At 46.7% G+C, this 25,258-nt stretch overlaps 1 protein-coding gene across 1 annotated transcript in view; it reads left to right on the forward strand.

The window, feature by feature from the left end:
• The window catches only part of LOC119399712 (small G protein signaling modulator 3 homolog), a 52,619-nt gene that overhangs the window by 8,413 nt on the left and 18,948 nt on the right, over positions 1-25,258 (forward strand). Inside the window, exons 5-15 of the mRNA XM_049417827.1 lie at positions 776-909; positions 1,674-1,871; positions 2,661-2,795; positions 6,646-6,841; positions 8,640-8,785; positions 10,203-10,430; positions 13,584-13,784; positions 16,725-16,880; positions 18,813-18,917; positions 19,209-19,267; positions 19,917-20,010. Of these exons, the coding sequence (XP_049273784.1) occupies positions 776-909; positions 1,674-1,871; positions 2,661-2,795; positions 6,646-6,841; positions 8,640-8,785; positions 10,203-10,430; positions 13,584-13,784; positions 16,725-16,880; positions 18,813-18,917; positions 19,209-19,267; positions 19,917-20,010 (1,652 nt within the window). The remainder of the gene's footprint in view (positions 1-775; positions 910-1,673; positions 1,872-2,660; positions 2,796-6,645; positions 6,842-8,639; positions 8,786-10,202; positions 10,431-13,583; positions 13,785-16,724; positions 16,881-18,812; positions 18,918-19,208; positions 19,268-19,916; positions 20,011-25,258) is intronic.

Below are 25,258 nucleotides of genomic sequence, written 5' to 3' on the forward strand. Positions count from 1 at the left end.
TAAGGTATGTGTCATAGTAAAAAAAGCAAGAGCATGAGAACTGAATAACTCTAGCTTGTAACAATACAAGGCGAGCACAACAATGCAGACCACGCGTTTTGTCACGTGTTTCGCCGAAACTACGCATTGCGTGTAACGCTGTGTGTTTTACTCGGAACATCATCCCATGTCTGAATGTCCAGTCGAACTTCAAGGTTATCTTTTAGAAGAGATAAGATTGAGCGCTAGCACTGTCTATGCAACTGATGATGAGATTATATGAAGGTCGGGGAGTAATAAGCATAACGACAATTAAATTCTAACGATTGGCTATTTAAAGAGCCAAGTGAAGCATGGTTGCTGGTAGTGGGGACTACAGTTTAGAAGGCACTGTCAACGCTCCTCTTAAGAGACGGACCTTAACATCTTAACGGTCAGTCGATAAAGTGTCATATCATTGTCATATGGCATTGTTGTCATGGTTTGTATAGTCATTGTTTTAGCGTCGCTTTTATTGCAGTGCCATCATTATAGCTGTGTCATAAATTGTCGTGTACACTAAAGGACTTAAGGATTGCAAAAGCACCTAAATTTTTTTCAAGCAGAACCGTGATTTGATCTGGTGGGCTTGTGGTGTGGTTTTTCTGAAGTGCCTGAACATCTTCTTTTTAACACTTTTTTGTTAGCCCCTTTTGCTCACTGGAGGAGTGTCAGAGGGGTTCCTTTCAATTGAATCTTTTCACGTGTTCAAATGAGCATATCTCAATCTTCCATCACTATCCTTGACGTGTTGCAGATGGGCCCGAACAGACGAGCCGCAGTGTAGACAGTGAGGAGCCCTTCCAGGAGAACCCCCAGCACAGACTCCAGTGGATCGCGTACCTGGAATTCACACACAACAATGAAGTTGGAGACCTCACGTGGGACAAGGTGCGTTGTGCTGCTGCACGAAGGACATTCAATAGCCCAAAAGGCCCATTCTTTGGAACAGTGATCGCATGGTAGCAAGACCAGTTGCTAACCTGCGATCTCAGGAAGTGCTCTAGCTGTGTTCATTAGAAGATGCTGGATCTGACCATTAGTTTGCCATTCTATAGCAACAGCATGACAGTAGCCAAAATACTCTCTGACACGAACGCTTGTAGACACTTGCATTACAGCGTCACATTCACGAGCGTTTGTGTAAACTTGCGAATGAGCCTTTTTTCTTTCTTTTCCTGTCTTCTTTTATGGTGAGTTGTTTTTTCACGCATGCGAATGTTCAATCTTTTACAAAATTCCAGTGAAGTCTAATTAGTACTAATAAAGTGGCTGCAGCCTACTGTCACACTATTTATTTATTTATTTATTTGTTTGTTTGTTTGTTTGTTTGTTTACTTATTTATTTATTTATTTGAATGTACTTTACAGGACCCGATGAGGCATTTAGTAAAAGGAGCTTAGTAGAAGGACAACCAATAAATAAAAAGTAGCAAGATTGCATGAAATACACATGAAAAATGGTAATCAAAGCAAAGAATGTTACAACAAAACAGTACGAACGCTATCAAAAATACAATACATGAGGGGGATTGGATCATTGTTTCGCTTGCGTTTCTATAAAAGGCATACTTAAATAGCGAAAACCTGCGGTAATGCGCAACCTTTTCTGCATTTGTACTGTGGGTGCCATTTGTGTCTGCAATGCCTCGCAGGTGGAGCCGCACCTGCCACACACGCCCAAGCTGCAAGGCCTGCTGCACGAAGGTGGCATTCCACACTCGCTGCGGCCGCAGCTGTGGATGCACCTGTCGGGGGCGGCCCGCAAGAAGAGACAGGCCGGCCTCACCTACCGCGAGGTGGTGCGGGCCTCCGCCAACGACCACCTGCTCACCTCCAAGCAGATCGAGAAGGTGTGTACTTCTCTTGCTTGGCATGTGGTAACTCTATGACTTGTGACTGGGTTGAACAAAGGTTGGGGAACTTTGCACTGCGCAGGCAGAACAGAAAAATGCTCACGGAAGGCACAGAAAGCATAACAAGAACAGGTGGGTGCAACCCGTTCTTGCTGTGTTTTCTTTGTCTTCTGTGACTGTTTTTCTGCACTGCATATGCAGCACAAAGTTCTCCAACCTTTGTTCAACATGTACCATTTAGCCCAAAGGAGTGCTTTACTGGGTTGTGACTGGAAAGATAGGCCTCATACCACTGACAAAAAGAGCTTAAAGGACAACTCTGGCATTTTTTAAACCATATTAAGATGTTGCCATTGCGAAATGGTATTGACAGTCCTTTAACCTAGAAGGTGGTTCAGTTTGCTCAGAAAACCTACAGTAGAATCCAACGACCGAAAATGTGATGTACCAAAACTGAAACAGGTAGCTGCTTCGTCTAATGTCTGCAGTGACACCACAACCTGCCCCACCATAATATAAAGACAGTACACCTGGTGCCAGAATCTGAAAAGCAAAATGGGCAGTGTCGTCTGATGACACAGTGAGCTGTGCTGTCTCTTTAAAACTTAAAACTTGGTAACAGTGATTTCAGCGAAGATATTGTTACGTAAAATGACACTGAATGGTTGTTGGCTAGTGCTGGGTGTGATGCAAACTTATTCAAGCAAACTCCTTCCACTCTTTTTTCTTATTTTGTGCACAAATGATGCAACGAGACTCAAGTGTCGCCCCTTTGGTTCTGTGCAGGACCTTTTGCGCACCATGCCGAGCAATGCGTGCTTCTCGCATGCCACCAGTACGGGCATTCCCCGCCTGCGGCGGGTGTTGAGGGGACTTGCCTGGCTTTACCCGGACATTGGATACTGCCAGGGCACGAGCATGGTAAGTGTTGCAATGTTGACACAATAGTGTGAAAGAGCTCGTTTCGCAGAAATTCCGGTGTTGGCGGCGGCGGCGTTGGTTGCGAGCGAAAAATCGTGGTAATGCAAAATAAAGAAATAATGAAAAATCTTCGGTTTGAGTGGGGCTATGGATTCGAACCTGCGAACCCTCGCTCTGTGGCACGATGCGTTTAGCCTCTCGGCCACCATGCATACATACTCTAGTGTACTAACGGCAAGCTGTTCATATCCACCGTTGAGCGTTGGTGGTATGCGCATTGCAGAGGTTCTTCAGGGGCTTGACAGAAATCCTGCCAGATGGCGCAAAAGGGCCCACAGGCACACTTTTAAACGGCATCGCAATGCCATGTTTCATTGCGCCACATGTGTGGATATAGGAGTCTGGGGGGTGTTCGCACACCTAAACCGCACCTACCGTAAACCGTGCCTTGCGGCACGGTTTAGGTGTTCTCCAAGAAGCGAAGCGAGCCTAGCGATTGGGAAGGTGATACAAACACGGTCCAGTTTCGCTGTCACGTTCTACTCTTGAAAGCGAAGCTCAAGCGTCCTCCAAGTTTTGCAGCGATTTCAATTTCTCAGGTCGTCAGGCATATCCGAGACACCTGCTGTAGCCTAATTGCATTTAAGTGCACAAGCAGACGAGCACATAGAAGAACACACGAGACACATAGGCACTTGCTTCGTTTCACTCAACTGCACAGACTTCTTGCTGTGCAACTTCTTGATGCCTTGGATCTGTCTGCAGCCAGGGGGCATCAGTGTCAGTTTTTAGTGCTCGTTGATCCAACTACTGAACTCCTGTAGTGGCTTCATCTGACGCAACTTGCCTCGTTTTTGCCTTCCTGCGAGGCAGCTAACTTCTATCGCCTCTATGTGTAACATGTTCTTCTGTGTCCTTGTCTGGTTGAGCACTTAAACAGTATGAGCCATGACTTACCAACACTCCCAAACAGCGAAATTAGTGATCTGCTGTTGTGTTCTTGTTCAGAAGGCCACGCATGACCAGCGTGTGCAAAGAGAATACATTTCATGAGTATGCGATTTGGTGAAGAGGATATGTTTCACGAGTGCATGACTATTCGTAAGTGAATGTTCCAGAGCTTTGAATATTCAAATGAATATAACGGTATTTGAATTCCACTACGGCACAAATTTAAAATTTTTGTAATTTCAAAGTATCGAAAACAAATCAATTAGAGCTGTGCGAATAGCAAAATTTTCGGTGCAAAGCGAATGCAAATATTGAAGTGGTGAGTGCAAATCGAATCGAATATTTCTCGAATATTTCTCAAATATTTCTACAATGTTTCTGGAATACTTTGAAGCGAAATTGCAGAAAAAAAAGTTGGAGAGGATTCCTAAGCATATTCTTATGAGATAGCAACACGAAAGTGTTTCTTTTCGCTAGGTTGATGAAGCACTGGCGGGGTGGTGTTTCATATTGTCTTATCAAGAATGAGGCAATGAAGAGGCCGAATTGTATTTATGTACATGATTTGGTGCAACCAAAGTGTTGCCGACAACACTTTACACGTGATAGGCAAAGATGCCATTTCCTCAGCCTCTCCTCCTCTTTCAACTTCTGTGGAGGCCCAATTGATGTGGCAGACAAGGGTGTGCTCCCTTCAAGTCTGGAGTTCCAAAACTGCCTTGTAGACGTCGATATATGTATAAGAACATCTGAAATTTTGGATGCTAAAAAGCTCTTGCTTCCCATTTTTCGGACTTCCTGCCCAAATTTTAGGTCCAAAACAGCATTAATTGAGCCCCCACCTGTGCCACATCTTTCATCTCCATGTTGGAACCAGCGTTTTCTGGAGTTAGTACATTTGCGACCGTAGCAGAGCTTGAAAGGCAGCTTTGCCGCAATACCGAGGTGTGACGAGGTGAAGCATATGGAAAATCTGAAGGGGTCACTTTCAATCGGACGTTGACTGTATTTGTTTTTGGGAAGTTCGAATATTAAAATTCCAGTGCGAATCGAATCGAATAGCAAACACTATTCGAAAAATATTCGAAATTTCGAATATTCGCACACCTCTAAAATGAATAGATGCGTTTCACTGGATGTAACTCACCTGAGAAGGTGGTTGCAGTGAGACTTAAGGCCGCTATGCCGTGAAACCATGTATTCAGGGGAAATACCCACTGCTGCGAAGCCACACTTCAAGGTTAAGTGTGCATGTTACCTGCACCCTGAGTAATTTTCTTTTTTTATGTTTAAAAGCTTGTTATGCAAGCTTATACGATCTAAGCATGGCAAATTTTAAAAGATAATGTATTTGACTGCTTATAACCTGCGCCCTGTTGCTGTTCATGTCCCGCTACTTTTCTAATTCACTCCGAAATTATTTGATACTAATTGCCATTCACGTCAACTTCACTTCAAGCCAAGAAAGCGATACAGTTGGAGCCCTTTATAAGAGACACTGATGTGAGAAACAATTCGGTACAAGAGACAACAGTGTTCCTACATTGAAATAGGGGTTGATCTGAAATAAGAACAGGCTTACCGTAAAATCCCGATCAAGTGCCCCCCCCCCCTGCAGTGAAAGATAGTCGGACAAGATTTGGAGGGAGGTCCTTGCTTGGACGCATACCAAAAATCAAGATGGCTGCGGAAGAGCCTCTGAGAAGAATGGACCCCCGTGCTTTTAATTAAATGTTTTATTGAATACTAGGGATGGGCAAATATTCGGGCGTTGGGAATATTCGAACGAATATTACAGTATTCGAATTCACTTCGATACGAATTTAGATTATTCGAAATGAAAGAATATATTTACATTTGACCGCACATAACCCCCTGTAAAGGTGGTTTCACTGCAGCGTCTGGTTGCTGTGCCATGAAACAACCCATCCAGGGGAAATCTGCACTGCCGCGAAGCCACACTTCAAGGTTAAATGTACATGTTTTTTAAAGTTTAAAAGCGTATTATATGGGCTCATATGCGCTAAGTATAGCAATTTTTAAATTGTAACGTATTGCACCACTGCTTGCACCCTAGTGCTATTCAAATCTTGATACTATTCAAGGCTGCTTCCACTTCATTTCAAACCAAAAAAGTGACATTCACTCATAGCTAGTTCCAATCCTGAAAAATATTGTGCAAGCTTCATGACAAAAATGCTCATTGTTCTTAATAATATGTGGTAAATACTATTCGAACTATTAGATTCGAAATTATTCGACCAAATCACTATTCGCTTCGGATTCACTTCGAACCGCAAATTCACTATTCGCCCATCCCTATTGAATACGCATGTATTTACTGTTTTTACTGAACCGGAGGGAATCCTCGTGTGAAATTTCATGTTACGACAAGTGGGCGAAAGACGTTCTTCAAATGTTCCGACAGATTGTGTCAACTCGGAATGCAACCCCGAGGCATCACACTGTAAAAGTGCTAACAAATCGTGCACATATCTAAAGACTCTCAGAACTTGGGTTCCTGGGAACCGCTGCTGCAGGATTCTGTGGCGGATGACAGGTTGAAAGAAATGGCGGGGGGGGGGGGGGGCTTGCTCGGTTATTGGTGCATATTTCCAATCTCCCGGAAAGGGGAGGGGGGTGCTTGCTCGGGATTTTATGGTATACGAGACACCTCATATAAGGACAAGAACTGCTCCCCTGTGCGTGTTGCTTATAAAAGGGTTCAATTTTATTCTCACAGGCCTCTACGGTATGGTCCATTTTTGGAGGCTACATCTAGCTGATGATAAAGTCACTACAATTCAAGCACTTCTACATCTTCAAAAAATTTGGCCGGTGCCTTCTCCTTTCCCCATCTGTTCTGCTGTGATGTTGATCGTTGTCTCTGACGTTGCAGATAGCGGCGAGCCTGCTGCTGTTCCTGGAAGAAGAAGACGCTTTCTGGATGCTGTGCACCATCGTGGAGGACATCCTGCCTGCCTCATACTACTCGAGCACCCTGGCCGGAGTGCAGGCCGACCAGCGGGTGCTGAGGGCCCTGGTCACTGCCGTCCTACCAGACCTGGACGCCCTGCTCAAAGAGCACGACATTGGTGGGTGGCAGTTCGGCATCCCATGTGTAACGCCACCATGCCTGTGCTTTTCTTATTTCTTGATGTGTGTCTTTCTGAGTGCGTAGCACATTAGGGGCCCGGCTTGTCCATCTCTAGATCTCGTGTGACGTGATCACGCTCAAAATCAGGTGGTCAGTACATGCCTAAAACAAGGCTAACAATGCCCAAAATCGGGCTAAAATAATCTAATGAGGTCTAAAGTAATATAATTAACAGAAATAGCCAAGAAGTAATTGTGATAATTAACTTAAAATAGCTAAAAACGCTTCGAGAACATGTGGCTGACTCCCGCGCTGCGAAGGAGATAGTGCCACCGCCTCGCCAAGTGCACGATTTCTCCTCCTACCGGCACTTCTCCGGCATTACGTCTGAAGGGGAAATAACCTGACGGAACTCGCTACAGACGACACATATATCAAATGCCATAAGATGCAGGAAGTCGATAAAGCGCAGCAAAAGGTAGCACGTGTCGCATGCCAAGTTTGCGAATCTCCGAAACAAGATTCTACTCGTGCCGGGGAAACTCTTCATGCTTACCTCAAACATTGACGTCATCGGCGGTTTGGTAAGCGGAGCAGTGGGAACACTACTAAAAGGAATCGCTGGGTGCCCATGCTATGCACTTCCTTAGGTTTCATGGTAGTGGAGCTGCATTTAGCGCAGGATTTAGAACTACGCCCATTGGTACACTGAACATAATTTTTTTTGTTATCATTCTTGCCATACATGGAGTTGGTGTGCAGCTTTCGTAAAAAAGAAAAAAAGCCACTGTAGGGTGTGACTTTAACCAAGTCCTGGCAGCATTCTGTCATGAATGTACAGTACGCACGGATTGAAATGTGAAAATTTCGGGCTAATTAATGCGCATACTTTCATTTCCAGCTTCTACAGTTCACGTCATGTTGGTATAATTTTGACTCAAACACTCGCGTCAGTGCCAACATCACCTTTAACGGCCAGATTTGCAGCGACATGATGTGGTTATCATGAGCGATTGCTCATAGCAGTTGTACTGAATAAAAAATTATTTTGCGTTTCGATCTGCGAGCACTGCAGAGATCTCGGTGCCAGAGAGCTGCAGAAGGTTAGGACAAGAGATTTTGCATCTTGCTCCAGAGTGTTTAAGCAATATGATCTATTCAAATCACTGCTTTCGTTTTGTTCTGCATCGTTGTGTGCCGTGATGCAGCAGAGAGCATTGTTGAGTCGTGTGCGCAGCCGCAGCACAATGCAGTTGCTGCCGTTCATCCTGACACATCCCCACATCAAATCCACTGAACTGCATAGTGCTGGCGCTGCCTATTGCTCTGCCAAGGACATACTATCTACAGAACACTGAAGGCCAAGTTTTGACCTAAGCAATGCTGCCACGTCAAAAATCTGTATGTGTTCAAGCATATAGCATCAAGATTGGCCAACCAGTTGCTTAAACCTGCTTTAAGTGTTTTTGCATTAATATACGCTGCAGATGGGACTGTGTAGCTGAAAGACACAGGCCTGTGGACGTGTTGGCTACACTTCTTTGTGGCTCTTTTTACTCATCGGGAAGTTTCATTCTAGCCATCCCTAAATAAAAAGAAAGCCTGACAATTAGCCATACACTATGTAGTGATGGGGTGCATTCTTCCAATATACTCAGGGGCCTGGCAACCTCTTTTTAGTTATTTATAAAGGGCTGTCACACAAGTTGTTTCCTTGCAAAGTTTGAAAATGTTAAACTGCGAAGTTGTGTTTCTTTTTGCCAGTGCTTCTTAATGGATGTGGCAAATGTGCGCAGAGCTGTCGCTGATCACGCTGCACTGGTTCCTGACGCTGTTTGCCAGCGTGGTGCCCATGCGAGTGCTGCTGCGCATCTGGGACCTTCTCTTCTACGACGGCTCCATCGTCCTCTTCCAGGTCCTCCTGGGAATGCTCAGCTCAAAGGTCAGTGCTCTGCTCACGCAGCGGCCTTGATGGTATAGAGGTACGGTCGAATTGACCAAGTTGCATCTGAGATGAGAGCAGTTTCGTTATAACTTAAATGCACTGTACTTGTGCTGCAGGAAAATCATCTTTTATCTATTTTGTAATATCAGATAATTCATTATATCCGTGATCATTATATGGAGGTTTGTCTGTACTAAGCTGAGATGTGGGTCTGCGAGTATAACGTATGCAGCACAGCACCGCTTCAACAGCATGTTATGTTTGAACACCTTATTGAAAACCAGATGTTTATTAAGTACGTGGGGTGTTTCTAAGGTGGTACTACAGTAGAACCCCGCTGATACGTTTTTGAAGGGACCGTAGGAAATAAACGTAAGAGACGGGAAACGTAAGAGCCGAAAAACAGGAAAAACGGCAAAATATTTAGTGGTACAGAATTTTATTTCAATTCTTACGAGCAGCACGAAAATTGGCGCGCTCAGCCGCGATCTAGTCGATGGATAGAAACGCGGAGCTTAGGACGGCCTTATCCACAGGAATGTAATCAACGTATGTGATTTTTTTAACACCAACAGCTGTAGGCATGAAAGAACTAAGCACACGCAATCACGACCGGCGCGGCGAGTCCGACCGCGAACCGCACGCACGACCATGCGAGCTCCAACCAGCTCGAACTCCTCCCGTTCTCCGACAAATAACGATGATGATGAGTCTACGCCAACGCGATGGCAGAAGTGAACGCCAATCTCAAAGGCCTTGCTTTCGCAAGCAATTACGTCATACACGCCATGTTTGTGCAATGCAAATCTCAGAGGCTATGCTTTTGTCAATAGTAAATGCCAATCTCGAAGGCCTTGCTTTCGCGAGCAGTTACGTCATAGACGCCATCTTTGCCATTTGAATCTCGAAGGCCATGCTTTTGTTTGCATCAATTGAAAGATTCTGTTGCTTGCGCCTCTCATGCGGCTAATATTACGGTCAAACGAGGCCAAGCTGCGTGAAAATGCGCCATGGCCGCTCTCTTTGGTAGTCACTCGGTCGGCTCCGGGCGCACTTCGCGACGTATCATACGGGAACGGTCCGACAGTTACGACGTAACAGCGGGGTTCCCAATACATTGTATCCTATGGGAGCTATGCCGGGACCGGCGGAAAATGACGTAACAGCCGGGAAAACGCAGCAGTGAGGAACGTAACAGCGGGGTTCTACTGTACTATGTATCAAAAACAAACACATCACACAGAGGTTGGCATAACATACTGAACTACTGCATGACAAATCATTAAAGAAGGAACGTCATTGGAGTTGTTTAACTTGTCTCGACAAAGGCAGTGGCTGCCTTGATCGAGACCAACTAGCTTGTTGTGCAGTGCCTTATGGCCTCGTCAGAACAACTACGAACTCTTCTGCACAGGAGTCCGAGCTGCGGTCGCTGGAAAACTCGGCGCAGATCTTCAACGCGCTCTCCGACTTGCCCGGCTCCGTGCGTGACGCAGAGCAGCTGCTCGAAGCCAGCAGGCAGGCGTCTCGTGACGTGACGGAGCCTGCTATCGAGGCCCTGCGACGCAAGCACCTTGCATACCTGATGGCCGACCAGGGGGCACTGCTCAACCCGGAGCATGCACGAAACCTGCCCAAACAAGTGGGTACACTTAAAGGGGTACTGAAACAAAAATGTTGGCCTCGCATTTTTTTGGCTGCAATGTGTTCCTGGAGGCCTGTTCGTCATAACACGGCACATCGTTTGCTGCAGCGCACGACAGATGATTAATTACAGGCGTCTCATTACCGACCAGTGTCAGTTTCGGTTTCAAAAACGACAAGCCTCCAGGTACAACTATCACCATCTAGCGGGTGCAGCGCTCGATCACGTCAGCACACAGATCTGTGACTCACTTTTGCGCGGTTCACGAGCAGCCGACGAGAAGTAGGCTGCAGGAGCGAACGCAGCAAAAAAACATGGCGGCTACGAAGTCATCATAACTTGTTGCAGCATGGTCACGTGAGGGAAGTAGGGGGTCACCGAGGGTCACCTTTGAGGGTGTCAGTAGTGCGACGATGTCGATCGCTCACGCAAACTTCAAAATTCATTTAAAATACCTTCCAAGCTATATTCGCTGTTGATATTTTACAGATGATATACGCATGTTCACGGGAATTGATCCTGCAGGCTATCCCGGCCGCAAAATTTGGTGTCAGTACCCCTTTAAAGGGACACTAAAGTGAAACAAGGAATCGGCTGGGATTGATAAATTGCGCTCTGAGAATTCTGATGCCGTTAATTTCACCATCGTAGGCTTATTCAAAGACGAGAAAATCAAGAGCAATGTTTCATTTTTGAATTAAACACCTAAATCTCCACGCGTGACATTACCGATTTCAAAGCGCATTATTCATATTTTGGTGACATTGGCTCAACGAAATTTCCTGAAACTTAGTATGATAAGTCTATGGCCCATGCAGAGGACAATGTACTTCATTTTTACTGATCACGAACTACGTAGGACCCAGGAGACGCTGTCAAAATCTGCGACGTCACGTTGTTTGGTGCGGGAATTTGAATGTGGCATCGCCATCCGCATTTTCTTTTTGCACGTTGTCTCGCTTACCAAGCGCCTTCTCGCGGCAAGCACGGCGATTTTGGTATTGTGAAAGAGTAATTGAATAATATAAAAAAAAAACATTTTTCTCTTCAGTGTTTCTTTAAACCTCAATATAGCAAAGTCGCACTTGACACGAGAATAACTTTGTTATATATGAAAATTTGTTATAAGCGTATATTTATACCTCCGTATCTATCACAAGACAATTCTTCATTTATTTTGTTATAACTAGTAATTAATTATATTCATAATCATTATATGCGGGTATGAGTGTACAGCAGACTCTTGTTGAACAGAACCTGAAGGGAATAGGAAAATATGTTTCGTTGAACAGGAGTTCCATTTACTGAGAGATGAGCGGAGGTGCCGGATTCAGGTACGAAAGCAGTCATGTTAGAGGCAGTTGTTCTACTTAAGCAGTAATTCCGTTTAAGAGATTTCTGTTTACTGAGAGTTTATTGTATATTGATAACACTGACTTTCTGTTATAGTTGAACTTTGCATTGCAATTTCTAATTAAGTTAATGGATACCATTTAGCATACAAATTAAGTTATCGCAGCAACTAAAGCACGGATAGGGACAAATGTACAGTCACGTTCATTATGAATTTGCAGCATGGTGCCTTTGTTCAAAGTGGTGCAAATACTAGGTACAGTCGCGCTCAATATGACTTGCAACACGGGAGCGCGTTGCCTCACGTGTTCAAAGACTGCCCATGGCTTCCACTAGCCCTTATTTCCATAATTAAACGCTGTTCTCACACTCGGGGATGATTCCAAATAAGAAAATATCATTTAGTTGCTGAAATGAAAACAAGTTGAAGCCACGCGCAATCTTTGAACTCATGGGGTCACGCGCTCCCGTGTTGCAAGTCATATTGAGCGTGACTGTACATGACGGTACCAAGTTAAAGAAAAACACAACTATGACGAGTATAGTTGCCATTGGTTCCATGTGGGACCAATTTTTGTTGATGACAGGTACAGTCTCATCGATCCTTTTGGTATGAAATCTCACGACGACTATACTCGTCAACAGTAGGGAAAGGGTTAAACATTGTTTCAGTAGCCCGCAATATATAAACCGATTTAACATTTGCCAGTGTCACCACACAGGCTTGGGGCCTCTTTAAACACGGGTGCTGTGTTGCAGCTCATACTGAGCTCGACTGTACATGGTACAAAGCATCCTGCATCTCCCTTTTTTCTGTGTCTCTTATTTAACCTCTATTAGTGTACATGTGTCAAACTCACTGTTGTCGAACTGCGGTATCTGGGTATGACACATTATCTGGATATGACACCATCTGGATATGACACATTATCAGATTATAAAGAAGTAAACCTCAAGTGTTTCTTGAAATATTCAACATAATGAAGATATTTTGTAGTCTGATGTGACACCTTTGGTAGCGAGGTTACACTGCAGCCCAACACACTGCATTGCTTCAGTTGTGTTTTGTATCCTGCATAACTCTCTGTAAGCAGCAGCATCGCATTTAAGGAGTTCATGAACCACTTTGCCAAGTAATCATGGAATGATCTCAGTATTGGAGTTCATTGCCTCACGAATCGATTACCGCAAAAATTTCTTGAATTCGACAAGAATGAGCGAAGTTGCAGTGGGTTTGTCGCGCGCTTCCTGTGCTTTCTCTCTTCTCTCGTTCCGACGAGTGTGCTGGAAGCCACACGGAGGAGGGATGGCATCAAGTTACATCAGCACATTTTATGACCATAAGCTCGCGTGATAAAACCCGATCACTCTCTCCCATTGTGATTCCTGCTTGCGAGTATGGCTCTCTGTGTAACGTTAGCAGACCATGGACTGCAGTGCCGGCACGTGGCAACATCGCATGGCAAGAAGTGCATCTGATCCAAACGCTGCTCTTGATTTATGTGGCCAATAGCATGCTGTCCATTTCTCAACATCAAGCAGCAGGCATCCGCAGCTCCGAAGAGAGTGAGCACAGGCCTCTGTGCGAAAAGAGGGTGCCTGAGAAAATGGCAACTTCACGCTCCGCTTGTAAGCTCTCCTTGCCGTGCACAGCTGCAAGATTTGGTTGAGATGTTCATAGGCGCATCTGCTATCCGCAGGATGTGCTTTTTCAGCAAGCCCAAGGGGTGACGCCTTTAATTTTTGTCACCCGTACAAAGTGAATCAGTGTCCATTGTCTCTTGATACCTTTTGCAGCACCTGACCCGTCGCCAGGTGAAGCGCTCCAAGTCGGTGCTCCAGCTGCTGCTCCAGGGAGAGGCGGGCGATTGCACCAATCCGTCGGAGGAGGACGTGCGGCACAAGAACGTGCGGCAGACGGAGATCCTGGTGGACCTGCGCGAGGCCATCTTGCAGGTGGCCCGCCACTTCCAGGCGCTCGACCCCAAGCTGCAGGTGGTCAGTGTTGCCCCCCACACACTGAACCCGCTGTGCCTTATCGTATGTGCATACATATCATTCACACATGTCACATGTTCTTTAGTCATGCAATATAACTTTGACACAGTATTATTGCACATTGTATTGGCACTGAATAACCAGAAACACTGCCAATAGTGATAGTCAGGAATACATTCGAAATAGGATATACCAGGTGTTCTTTTTTGCAAGCTGCACCACATTTTTTATATTAGACTTACATAAAGTGTCATGATGATATTGTAGCCATTCAAGTCTCCAGACTGGTGGCCTCTGGGTACGACATAGTTTGGATAATATTGTGTGTAATAATGAGGTTTCTTTAATTTTTTTGATTATTGATGTTAGGGGTCCGAGTCTATGCTCAAAATGATATGGCTCATCAAAAAAAATGTCAATAAAGATATTCTTGCAGGAACTACATGAACAGATATTTCACTTTGGCAAGACCTGCGAAAGCATTATCTAACGAGCATAACAGCTCCAGTACTTCTAGTGAAATCCGCTACCAAAGGTCTAGTACATATCTCTGTTATTGAATTATCATTTGTATCTAACTGTTTTGTCATATATAAACAGACAGCACAGCATAAAAATAAAAGAGTGAAAACAGATAAGACATTACTGGCAAAATTAAGGGGAGACGTGGGTTCCGACAAAAGTTTTTTTATTAGTTAGGTTAACTGAATGAAATTTAGAACTCTTATTCAGTTTTTTCTGCAGATTCCAAATCTTCAAGTAGATTTTTATTATCTGCATTAGAGCAAAAGATATGCACTTTCTGAGAGCATATTTCTTACGGTACTTTTTGGCAACTTTGCATTGTCAAACACAAAAACAAAGTATGTGGCAAGGCTGCCAGACAGCTCGTCTAGCCGATGATGCTAATTTTATTGTTTTCATCGAACTTTGAACGTAAAATAAATGCATGCAAATATGAGTGAAAATTTTTTGCTTCATACGCTTTATGGTTATCGAGAATTATCATTTGGTAAACAACATTATAAGAAAATAAATAGCATCATCAGCTAGATCAGCTTTCTGGCAATCTTGCCACGTACTTTGCTTTTGTGTTCGACGAAAAGAAGTTGCCAAAAATCTCCGTAAGGAATGTGCTAGAAAACGTTGTAGAAATAGCATATCTTTTGTTCTAATGCAGCTATTAAAAATCTATTCACAGATTTGGAATCTGCAGAAAAAACTGAATAAGTGTATTAAATTTCATTCTGTTCACCGAACTATTAAAAACACACTTTTCAAGACCCACGTCTCCCCTTAAACACCGAACATTCCCCTGGAATCGAATCCACAACGTCAAGTACAGAGGCTGTAACCATTACATCATGGGCGTAGTGCCTGTAGAGTTGAGAGACCACTGTTAAGAATTTTCCTCTCGTAAGCTGGTATGTTGAGATGCTCGACACGATTTCATTTCACAAGAGACATACGATAAGACCCACCAGCTTGCTTCCGCTGCTGCTTTTCATGCTTCAACCAACGGCTGCTGTATTTTTTCAATGCCAGCCAGACGTGCCCGATCTGGCCGTTCGCCACCCTCTCCTCTCGACTTTTCATTCTCTCCCCCGCCGGCTAGCCCTCGTGCCTGCTCTGTGTTCATGGAAGAAAGTAGCCTTTATGTGGTGCTTCACGACGGATGTCAACTGAGATAATTTTTTGTTCAGTTGTGTTCAGATTCGTGGGGTGGCGTCGCGCATCCCTCATGATCACTGTGTTGACTGCCACTGTGTTTTGAGACTGCGCGTCTCCGTTAGTGGCGCTATGCAGGCTACCAGTGGAGACGCGTCACTGCAACGCTTCTGCATGCGCTGCCTTTAAGATGTGCCACATGAGCGCTGTGAGGTAGCGGCGGCATTTCTTCGAGCCACAAAGAAAGGAGTACGAAGGAACAAATCTGACAGACGCATGATACACTCAAACCTCAATATAACGAACCCGGATACAACGAATTATCGGTTATAACGAAGTAAATGAATAATAGTCTTCTCATGGATAGTGTTACAAATAAACTTTTATAACGAATTTTCGGATATAACGAATTTATTTTCAGGGCAGATATGATTTTGTTGTAATGAGTTTAGAGTGTATAAGAGAGGGACAGCGCATCTACCACATCTTCACGGGAACGTGCTCAGACGCTCGTGTGACAGAAGCAGTCCTGCCCTTGAGGTGGCGTCGCACCGCGACCACTCCCTGAACTAAGGCGGACCAGCGGTTCCAACTGAGGAGCGAGCGTTTGCACTGGCAATGAAAAAAATGGATGAGGCATTGCTTCAACAATTCGCGCTGTGCTTCCCTGTTTGATAGCATGCTCAACAGGGGGTGTGCTGTAAGAATCCAGCGTTACGCTTAGTCATTCCGAGTTATGTACTTCACCTATGAAGAAGCTCCGACTCTTTATTAAGGTGAAAGCCTTATACGCCTCATCGTATGAGAAAAGTGACCGTTGGCGTAGTTGTCATCAACACGAAAGGCTCCAAAAATCATCACCTTTTATGATGACAGTGATGACCAATATTATCGTCATCTTGTGATGACGATTATGGTGGTCGTGGTGGTGATAATGGTCATTTGATTAAGGCTAAAGCCTTATATGCTGCATCAAATGGGAAACGTGTCGGCGTAGTCGTTGTCAACGCAAATAGTACCAAAATATCATTGTCATCGCCCTAGATGATGATGATAATTTTGGTGACGATCATGGTGATGAAGCAATAGGCTTACCGCGTGGTTTTCACCTTTGAGTCATTTTAGGCGAATGCATAAGGCACCCTGCGAGTTTTTTCGCTTTTGTTTGACTGATTGCACAGGCACGCTAGGGCTGCTTTGCCCTGGCGTGCCTGTGCAGAGTCGATCGGAAATCGCGTGAAAGGGCGCTGCAGCTGTGGTTGTGTGACACAGACGCTGAACTCGGACTACTCCATGGAAAGCCACGCGCGCGACCACGAGAACTTCGCCAACGTGTCCCGGTCGCGACACCGGCGCGCCAAGGCCCTGCTCAACTTCGAGCGGCACGACGACGACGAGCTCGGTTTCCGCAAGAACGACATCATCACGGTTGGTGCATGCTTCGTCACTGCTGCGTTGTTTTCAATGTTGTTCACTGAGTGGCTAGACAATATAAATTTTTTGAAAGCCTTTTGACATGTTCATCATCGTCAACCCTGTCCAATTCCACTGTAGTACATGGTATGGTTATTTGCGCACCACTTAAGAACATAGGACAGGAATGAAGAGACACAATTTTTTGCAACTCGTGAACATCAATACCTTTCCACTGCATTGCAAGAGCCCCTTCTGATAATTACAAGTCACCTGCATTTTGTGTCTGCTCTCTGAAATGTTCTTATTCAATTGTATTTTGACTGTATATCTTTTGGTGCTTGTTGATAGGCCAGCAGTGTTATCTGTTCTACACAAGATGTTATCCGGCAAGCTGTGCTTTTTTCTCCTAATCTTGATTGAGATATTGCTTAACACTTGCCTACACACCATCTCTAATCTATACCGCTGTGCTGCTGTGATGTCGTACCTCTAATTTTCTATTCCTTCACTCGCTGCAAGCTCCGGAGCTTCCAAAATTTCCATTGTCATTCCAGTTAACCTTTAATAGATGGGGTTTTGCGTGCAAAATCCACAATATCATTGAAGCACGCCGTACTGGAGGACTCCGGAAATTTCAACCATGTGGTGTTCTCTAATGTGCATCTAAATCTAAGTACACGGGCCTCTAGCATTTCGCCTCGATTGAAATGCGACTGCTGCGACGGGGATAAAACCAGCGACTTTAGGGTCAGCAGCCGAGCACCATAACCACTGTACTACCGAGGCAGACCATTGTTTTCCCAGTGTCCTATTAGAGATAGTAGAGGCACTGCATACTTTCGCGGTTTTCAGAGGTTTTCAGGGCCCTAGATTGGGAAGAGCTAGGGATAAGAGTTAATGGAGAGTATCTCAGTAACCTACGATTCGCTGATGACATTGCATTGATGAGTAACGCGGGAGACGAATTGCAGCTCATGATTACTGAAATGGATACGGAAAGTAGAAGAGTAGGTCTGAAAATTAATATGCATAAAACTAAAGTAATGTGGAACAATCTTGGTAGAGAACAGCGCTTTGCGATAGGTGGCGAGACACTGGAAGTTGTAAAGGAGTACGTCTACTTAGGACAGGTAGTAACTGCGGAGCCGAACCATGAGAGTGAAATAACTAGAAGAATAAGGAGGGGTTGGGGCTCATTCGGCAAGCATTATCAAATCATGAATGGTAATCTACCACTATCCCTCAAGAGGAAGGTATATAACAGCTGCATCTTACCGGTACTTACCTACGGAGCAGAAACCTGGAGACTTACAAAGAGGGTTCAACTTAAATTGAGGACGACGCAGCGAGCGATGGAAAGGAAAATGATAGGTGTAACCTTAAGAGACAGGAAGAGAGCAGAGTGGGTCAGGGAACAAACGGGGGTCAATGACATCATAGTTGAAATCAAGAAGAAGAAATGGATATGGGCCGGGCACGTAGCACGTCGGCAGGATAACCGGTGGTCATTAAGGGTAACTGACTGGATTCCAAGAGATGGCAAACGCGTGAGGGGGAGACAGAAAATTAGGTGGGTAGATGAGATTAAGAAGTTTGCAGGTATTACGTGGCAGCAGAAAGCACAGGACCTGGTTGATTGGCGGAACATGGGAGAGGCCTTTGCCCTGCAGTGGGCGTAGACAGGCTGATGATGATGATGATACTTTGGCCAGATATTGTGATGAACAAGAAACTACGAACGAAGAAACGAAAGGAAAGTCAACAGACAGAAGGATTATGTGTTCCTGGTAATATGTGCCCTGGAATATGTGTCCAATTGCTTTAGATGATGTGCTGTGCCTCCCAGCAGTGGGGACCATCTTGCAAATATTCAGAGCAGTTCGACATTTAAAAGTGTGCACAAGCGATTCTAATACATCTGGATTGAAATGTGTTCCATTACAGATTATCAGTCAGAAGGACGAGCACTGCTGGATCGGAGAGCTGAACGGCCTCCGAGGGTGGTTCCCGGCAAAGTTCGTGGAACTTCTGGACGAACGCAGCAAGCAGGTACCACTCCACACTTAGCACATGCTCTAAAGTCATCCTTGAGATGTACAGGAAAACAGCAGCTGTAATTAATGATGACCTTGTTAAGACTCATACAACTTTGGATAAAGGAACTGCGAAGCGTGTGTAAATTGGCAGACATAGTGACATGCATGAAAAATTCAATATTGTGTCTTGCAAAAATGTCATTGAAAGTGTGGCGTGATTGTAGTCCACTGCCCATGATGAAAGTCATGCAAATCTGTGACGTTTTGTTCTTGCACTTATGTTTCCTTTTTCTGCATGGCTCAGTACTCCAGTGCGGGGGATGACTCCGTGACAGAAGCCATCACAGACCTGGTTCGAGGAACGTAAGTGCTGCCACTTAGTGATGCTCTTATTTTAGCCTTGTTGCTTTTTCAGGCATCTTGCCTTGCCAGTTGCATCGACTCACTTAGATCTGAGGCTGTTACTTAAATGTGAGCAGGCAGTATTCAATTCTTTATTAGTGTACATCAGTGTCAGCAGTCTGGTGCTTTCTCAATCACTGTAAGCCGCAGCCTCCTCAGTTTCGCAAGTTTAGATCAGCAGCACGCTAAGGATGTATGTAAGATGCAACTCTTGCATAGGTTGCATGTGCCTTGTTATACGTAAGATGCTCTCGTACTTTCAATAAGCCTGCAGTGGGAAGACGGTGTTCGTGTCACTTGTGACATGCGCGCGTTGCAATGTTTCTAACCTTGTGATCTTGGTGACAGAATCACTTTAACGTTAGTCTCGATCATATAGTCTAACATATATTCATAAGGGCACAGGAGAAGCCCTTGCTGCACAAGAAGGAAAGAAAACATTTGTGGATTGGTTTTAGGATCAGTGTTTTGTTATTGCTATAGTGATAAGCAGGACGTAGTAGAATTGTAGTACTGTATCCTAATCTTTCCCGACAATTTCACTGTTCTCAGTATAATCTCATCACCATAATTTTTTTTATTGTATTCGGCTCTCACGTGTGCCCTGCAGGCTGTGTCCTACACTGAAGGCAGTTCTGGAATACGGAATGAAGCGATCCAGTCTTCTTGGTGGAACCTGCCACCCGTGGCTGTTCATTGAGGAGGTGGGTGGGGGGGGGGGGTATTGCACCTTACGGTGGTGATTGTGCGTTAAGACCCTTGTGTCTTAAATTAAGTTGATGTTGATTGTTGAAATAGCGGTCCAGAAACCTCGTAGTGCTGCTTTGTGCCAAGGAAGTGCTTATTTTGAAATAAAATCACGTTTTTAGTGGTCCGCATCGCGTTAGCGCGCTTCAAATCTCCCTCCTGAAAATACGACTTTCATACGTCACTGCTGCCGTGCCCAACGTTGCCCGCTTTTACTGCGCGGCCGCCGACACTAGTAGCAGCCGAGCGGAAGTAGCGGGACCCACAGTAGCAATAGTATCAACAACGGCGCTGCGGCAAAGACTTGCTCGGATGGGCAAATTCAAAGCCTTCACCAAGTTGCGGTTGGTCTCGTAATCCTCAGTACAAAAGGGCAGCGAGCACACACGCAGAGGTTTTGACTGTTTAGCACACTGGCGCAATGGCACAACACTAAGCAACTTCGAGCGTAAGGGTTCATTCCGCGGCACCCAGTGAAAAGACACACCGGTTTCCTTGCTGCAGCGCTGGCGTTGTGCACCATTCGGGCATCCGGCAATATCACACGCATGCGGCATTTTGTCGAACTTTCTGTCAGAGCGACTTTCACGAGCGCGCAAAACACGCACGGCAGTACACGATCCCGAAACTACCACTGAGACGGGCGAGGCGCAGTTCGGCGAAAACGGAACCTTTGAACCACGCACCGTTCCCCATGGCAACGCCACGGAGGTTTTGTTTCTCATGAATCAAGCAGAAACGAACAAACAGCATTTTATTACGTCTTTTGATGCTCGGAATGTTCTTTTTTTACTGCTGCTAGTTTGATTACTAGTAGTGATTTATTGTAGGCCGACTTCCGTACGTCATCGGGATCACTTCGAAAATGTCCCACTCGTGGCGCTCATCATGTGATACATTTAGCTTAATTTCTCGGTAAGTAGGGCACTGCTGTTGGTAATACTGCGGTTTTAGAAGTTGTCATACATTGGGCTTTCGCTCTGACATAAATTGTTATTTGCCTTTAGTGTCCCTTTAAAGAGACAGTGCCACACCTTTCACTTAGGCATGGGCGAATATGCAAGCGCTTCTAATGTTCGAACGACTGTTACAGTATTCGAGTTTGCTTCGACACGAACTTGAAGTTTCGAAGTATTCTACATGAACGAATAGATGTACATTTTACTGCGTGTAACCCCCTAAAAGGTGGTTTCGCTGCAGCTTAGAGCTTGTGTGTGCCGTGATAACTGTGCACTGCCGCAAAGCCACACTTCAAGGTTACATGTATATATTAACTGCACCTCGATTATCGTTCTTTTCTTTTTTTAAGTTAAAAAGCATGTTATACAGCGCTAAGCAAAGCAAATTTTAAAATGTAATCCATTTTACCGCTTATAATTTGCACCCTTCTACTATTCGAAGTTGCTTCCACTTTGCTTCGAAGCAAAACAGTGACATTCGCACAAGCCTTATTGTAATTATAAAAAATATTGTGCTGTAGCGACGCGTTCCCTACTCAGTAATGGGTCGTCCTCTCGAGCGCCTTCCAGTGGGTCGTTCTCTTCTCTGAGAGCACGCCCCTCGTGCAGAGAGTCGCCCCGCTTTGACTGTCGCTGCCGTGCGCCGTCACTGAGTGCCCGTTAATAAACGTCTTGACAATTTGGTGGAGAGTGCTGTGCCCTTTAAACAACTACGGTCCGCATTCGATGCCCTTGGAGCTTCGATCCCGTACCGTGCCTGCTACCATGACTCAAGACACCGCCCAGCAAACGCCTCCTCTTGCACCGACGCCATGTCCGGGTGTCCCCCGCATCCGCGACCCTCCTATCTTCACCGGCGCGGATGGCAGCGACGTCGAGGACTGGCTCGCGATCTACGAGCGTGTGAGCGTCCCCAATAAATGGGACGAGGCAGGCAAACTGAGCAACCTCGTTTTCTACCTCGCGGGTGTGGCAAGTCTATGGTACAACAACCACGCATCCGATTTCGCTACGTGGTCTGCGTTCAAGACTGCCATCATCGACGTGTTTGGCCGCCCTGCCGTTCGCAAGCTGCAAGCCGAACAGCGTTTACGTGAACGAGCCCAGCAGTCCGGCGAGTCTTTCACGAGCTACATTGAAGACGTGCTCGACTTGTGCAAGAAGGCCAACGCAACCATGTCTGAAGCCGACAAGATCCGGAACGTCATGAAAGGCATCGACGACGATGCCTTCACGATGCTACTCGCCAAAAACCCTCGCACTGTGGCAGAGATCATCACGCTGTGCCAAAGCTACGAGGAGCTACGCCGGCAGCGTCTTATGACGCGTCGACCTCCAGCATGCGACGCCGATCTCGCTGGCTTGTCGGGCCGTGTCAGACCACTCCGTCTTACTCGCCGAAATCAAGTCATTCGTGCGGGAGGAAATAGCCCGCCAGTTCTCCTTACTGGCCTTCTCTCACCCGCAGGATGTTGTACAGTCGTCGACCACACTGCTGCCTCCCCTATGCCGGGCTATTGAGCAGGAAATCGCGGAGGTTATGCCAGAATACCACCAGCCTCCTCCGGCGTCTGCGCCACTCAGTTACGCACAAGTTGCAGCCAGGCCGCCCCCAGCGCTCCCTGTGGTGCCCCCGCTAACATACGCTGGAGCCGTCGCCAGGCCTCAGGCCTTCGAAGCGAGTGTGCTGGCTGCGTACGCCGACATCATCCATACGCCCCGACTGCAGCCCACCATGCAGTCGTCATATCAGCAGCCGCCCCGTCCCTCGCGTCCTGCCACGTGGATGGGACCTAGCCCGGCAAACCGATGGCGCACTTCCGACAACCGCCCGATCTGCTTTGCGTGTGGTTGCGCCGGTCACGTCGCCCGCTATTGCAACCGCGTGCAGCCGCCTCGAGTCGGATCAGCCGTCACCAACCAGTCCAGCCGCCCGTATTATGACCTGCTGCCGCCTATGTCACCGACGTCACGCCCAGGTCCATCTACCCGTCGTTCACCGTCGCCACGACGCCGCTCACTGTCACCGATGCGGCCTCGTCCGGTCGCACGAGACCAGGAAAACTAGTCGTCGCAGTCCAAGAGGCAAGGGCTGCGACGCTATCGAACAGCCAAAGCCCTCAGCAAAGCCCATCAAACGTAGTAGACGTGTTTGTAGATGGTGTGCGCACATCGGCCCTTGTAGACACTGGAGCTGCCGTTTCCGTTATGGACGCTACATTTAGCCGACCACTACGAAAAGTGACGACGCCACTTTCCGGGCTTTCCCTCCGTACAGCCAGCGCTCATAGTATTCACCCGACAGCGGTGTGCACAGCCCGTGTCATGATTCAGGACGCTCTGTACGCCGTCGAATTCATCATAATTTCCTCATGCTCTCACGGTGTCATCCTGGGATGGGATTTTCTCGCCCGTCACGCCGCCGTAATTCGTTGCGCACCCGCCGAAATAGAGCTCTCACCATTCTCAGATTTGACGCCGGCGGACAGTCCACCGGCTGCGACCAAGGTACTCGTGAAAGACGACACCACACTTCCTGCAAACTCGTCAACGGCTGTGTCAGTCTGCTGCACCGGTCTCGCTGACGCCGTTGCACTCCTCTCTCCATCTGACCGCGTCTTCACTAGAAAAAACTTGTTGGTGCCATTTGCGACCGTGCAAGTCATTCAGGGCGACACCGATATTTTTGTTACGAACCCATCCCCGTACATTGTTAGGTTGGTGCAAGGGGAATGTCTCGGCAGAGCTGAAGCCGTCGAAGACGCACAAGTTATGGACGCACCGGGTGACACGCACTGCGCCAGCTCCCATTCGCTCAGTGCTGTTTCCACATCTGATTCGTCACCCGCTGATTTATTTGGTTCCTCGATTGCTGAACACGTTACGTCGGTCGAGCGTTCCCAGCTTCTATGCCTGTTGGAAGAATTTCGTTCTTCATTCGATGTAGCGCAAACTTCTCTCGGCCGCACGTCTGCTGTCACGCATCGCATCGACACTGGCGCCCAACCACCACTGCGGCAACGTCCATATCGCGTGTCGCCTACAGAGCGTCGTGTAATTACCGAGCAAGTCGAAGACATGCTTCGCCGCGATGTTATTCGACCCTCAAACAGCCCGTGGGCGTCTCCTGTCGTTCTCGTTGTGAAGAAGGACGGCTCTGTGCGGTTCTGTGTGGACTACCGACGACTCAATAAGGTCACCCGTAAGGATGTTTATCCCCTACCTCGAATAGACGATGCCATTGACAGCCTGCAAGGAGCAGAGTTCTTTTCGTCGCTTGATTTGCGCTCGGGGTACTGGCAAGTCCCCATGGCTGATGACGCTCGACCAAAGACAGCGTTTGTCACACCCGACGGCTTGTACGAATTCAACGTCATGCCGTTTGGGCTGTGCAATGCGCCCGCGACCTTTGAGCGCATGATGGATACTGTTCTGCGCAACTTGAAATGGCACACGTGTCTATGCTACCTCGACGACGTCGTCGTTTTCGCCCCTGACTTCTCAACACACCTTCAACGCCTGCGGCAGGTTTTGACGCGCTTGAGCGACGCCGGGCTACAACTGAATCTCAAGAAGTGCCGATTTACAGCACGGCAGCTGACGATACTAGGATACGTGGTGTCCAAGGACGGCATCCTCCCAGATCCAGCCAAGCTTCGGGCCGTGACAGAGTTCCCCAAACCTACGTCCGTCAAAGAACTGCGCAGTTTCGTAGGACTATGCTCCTACTTTCGGCGCTTCATCCGAAACTTCGCGACTATCATATCACCGCTGACGAAGCTCCTTGGAAGTAACGGGCCCCTCAATTCGTGGTCGTCAGAGTGCGACGACGCTTTCGCAAAGCTCCGTCGTTTGTTGACGTCTCCTCCCATTCTACGCCACTACGACCCTACGGCCCCTACAGAGGTACACACGGACGCCAGCGGTGTTGGCCTCGGTGCTGTCCTTGCGCAGCGCAAACCTGGGTTCCCGGAATATGTCGTCGCATATGCAAGTCGTACGCTTACTAAAGCCGAGACCAACTACACCGTAACGGAGAAAGAATGCCTGGCAATCATTTGGGCCCTTACAAAGTTCCGACCTTATTTGTATGGTCGCCCATTTGATGTGGTCACCGACCATCATGCACTGTGCTGGTTGTCGTCATTGAAGGATCCCTCAGGCCGTCTTGCCCGTTGGGCACTTCGCCTGCAAGACTACGACATCCGCATGCTGTACCGCAACGGACGTCAGCATGCTGACGCCG

The sequence above is a fragment of the Rhipicephalus sanguineus genome, chromosome 7 (assembly GCF_013339695.2).
Source record: "Rhipicephalus sanguineus isolate Rsan-2018 chromosome 7, BIME_Rsan_1.4, whole genome shotgun sequence".
NCBI lineage: Eukaryota > Metazoa > Arthropoda > Arachnida > Ixodida > Ixodidae > Rhipicephalus > Rhipicephalus sanguineus.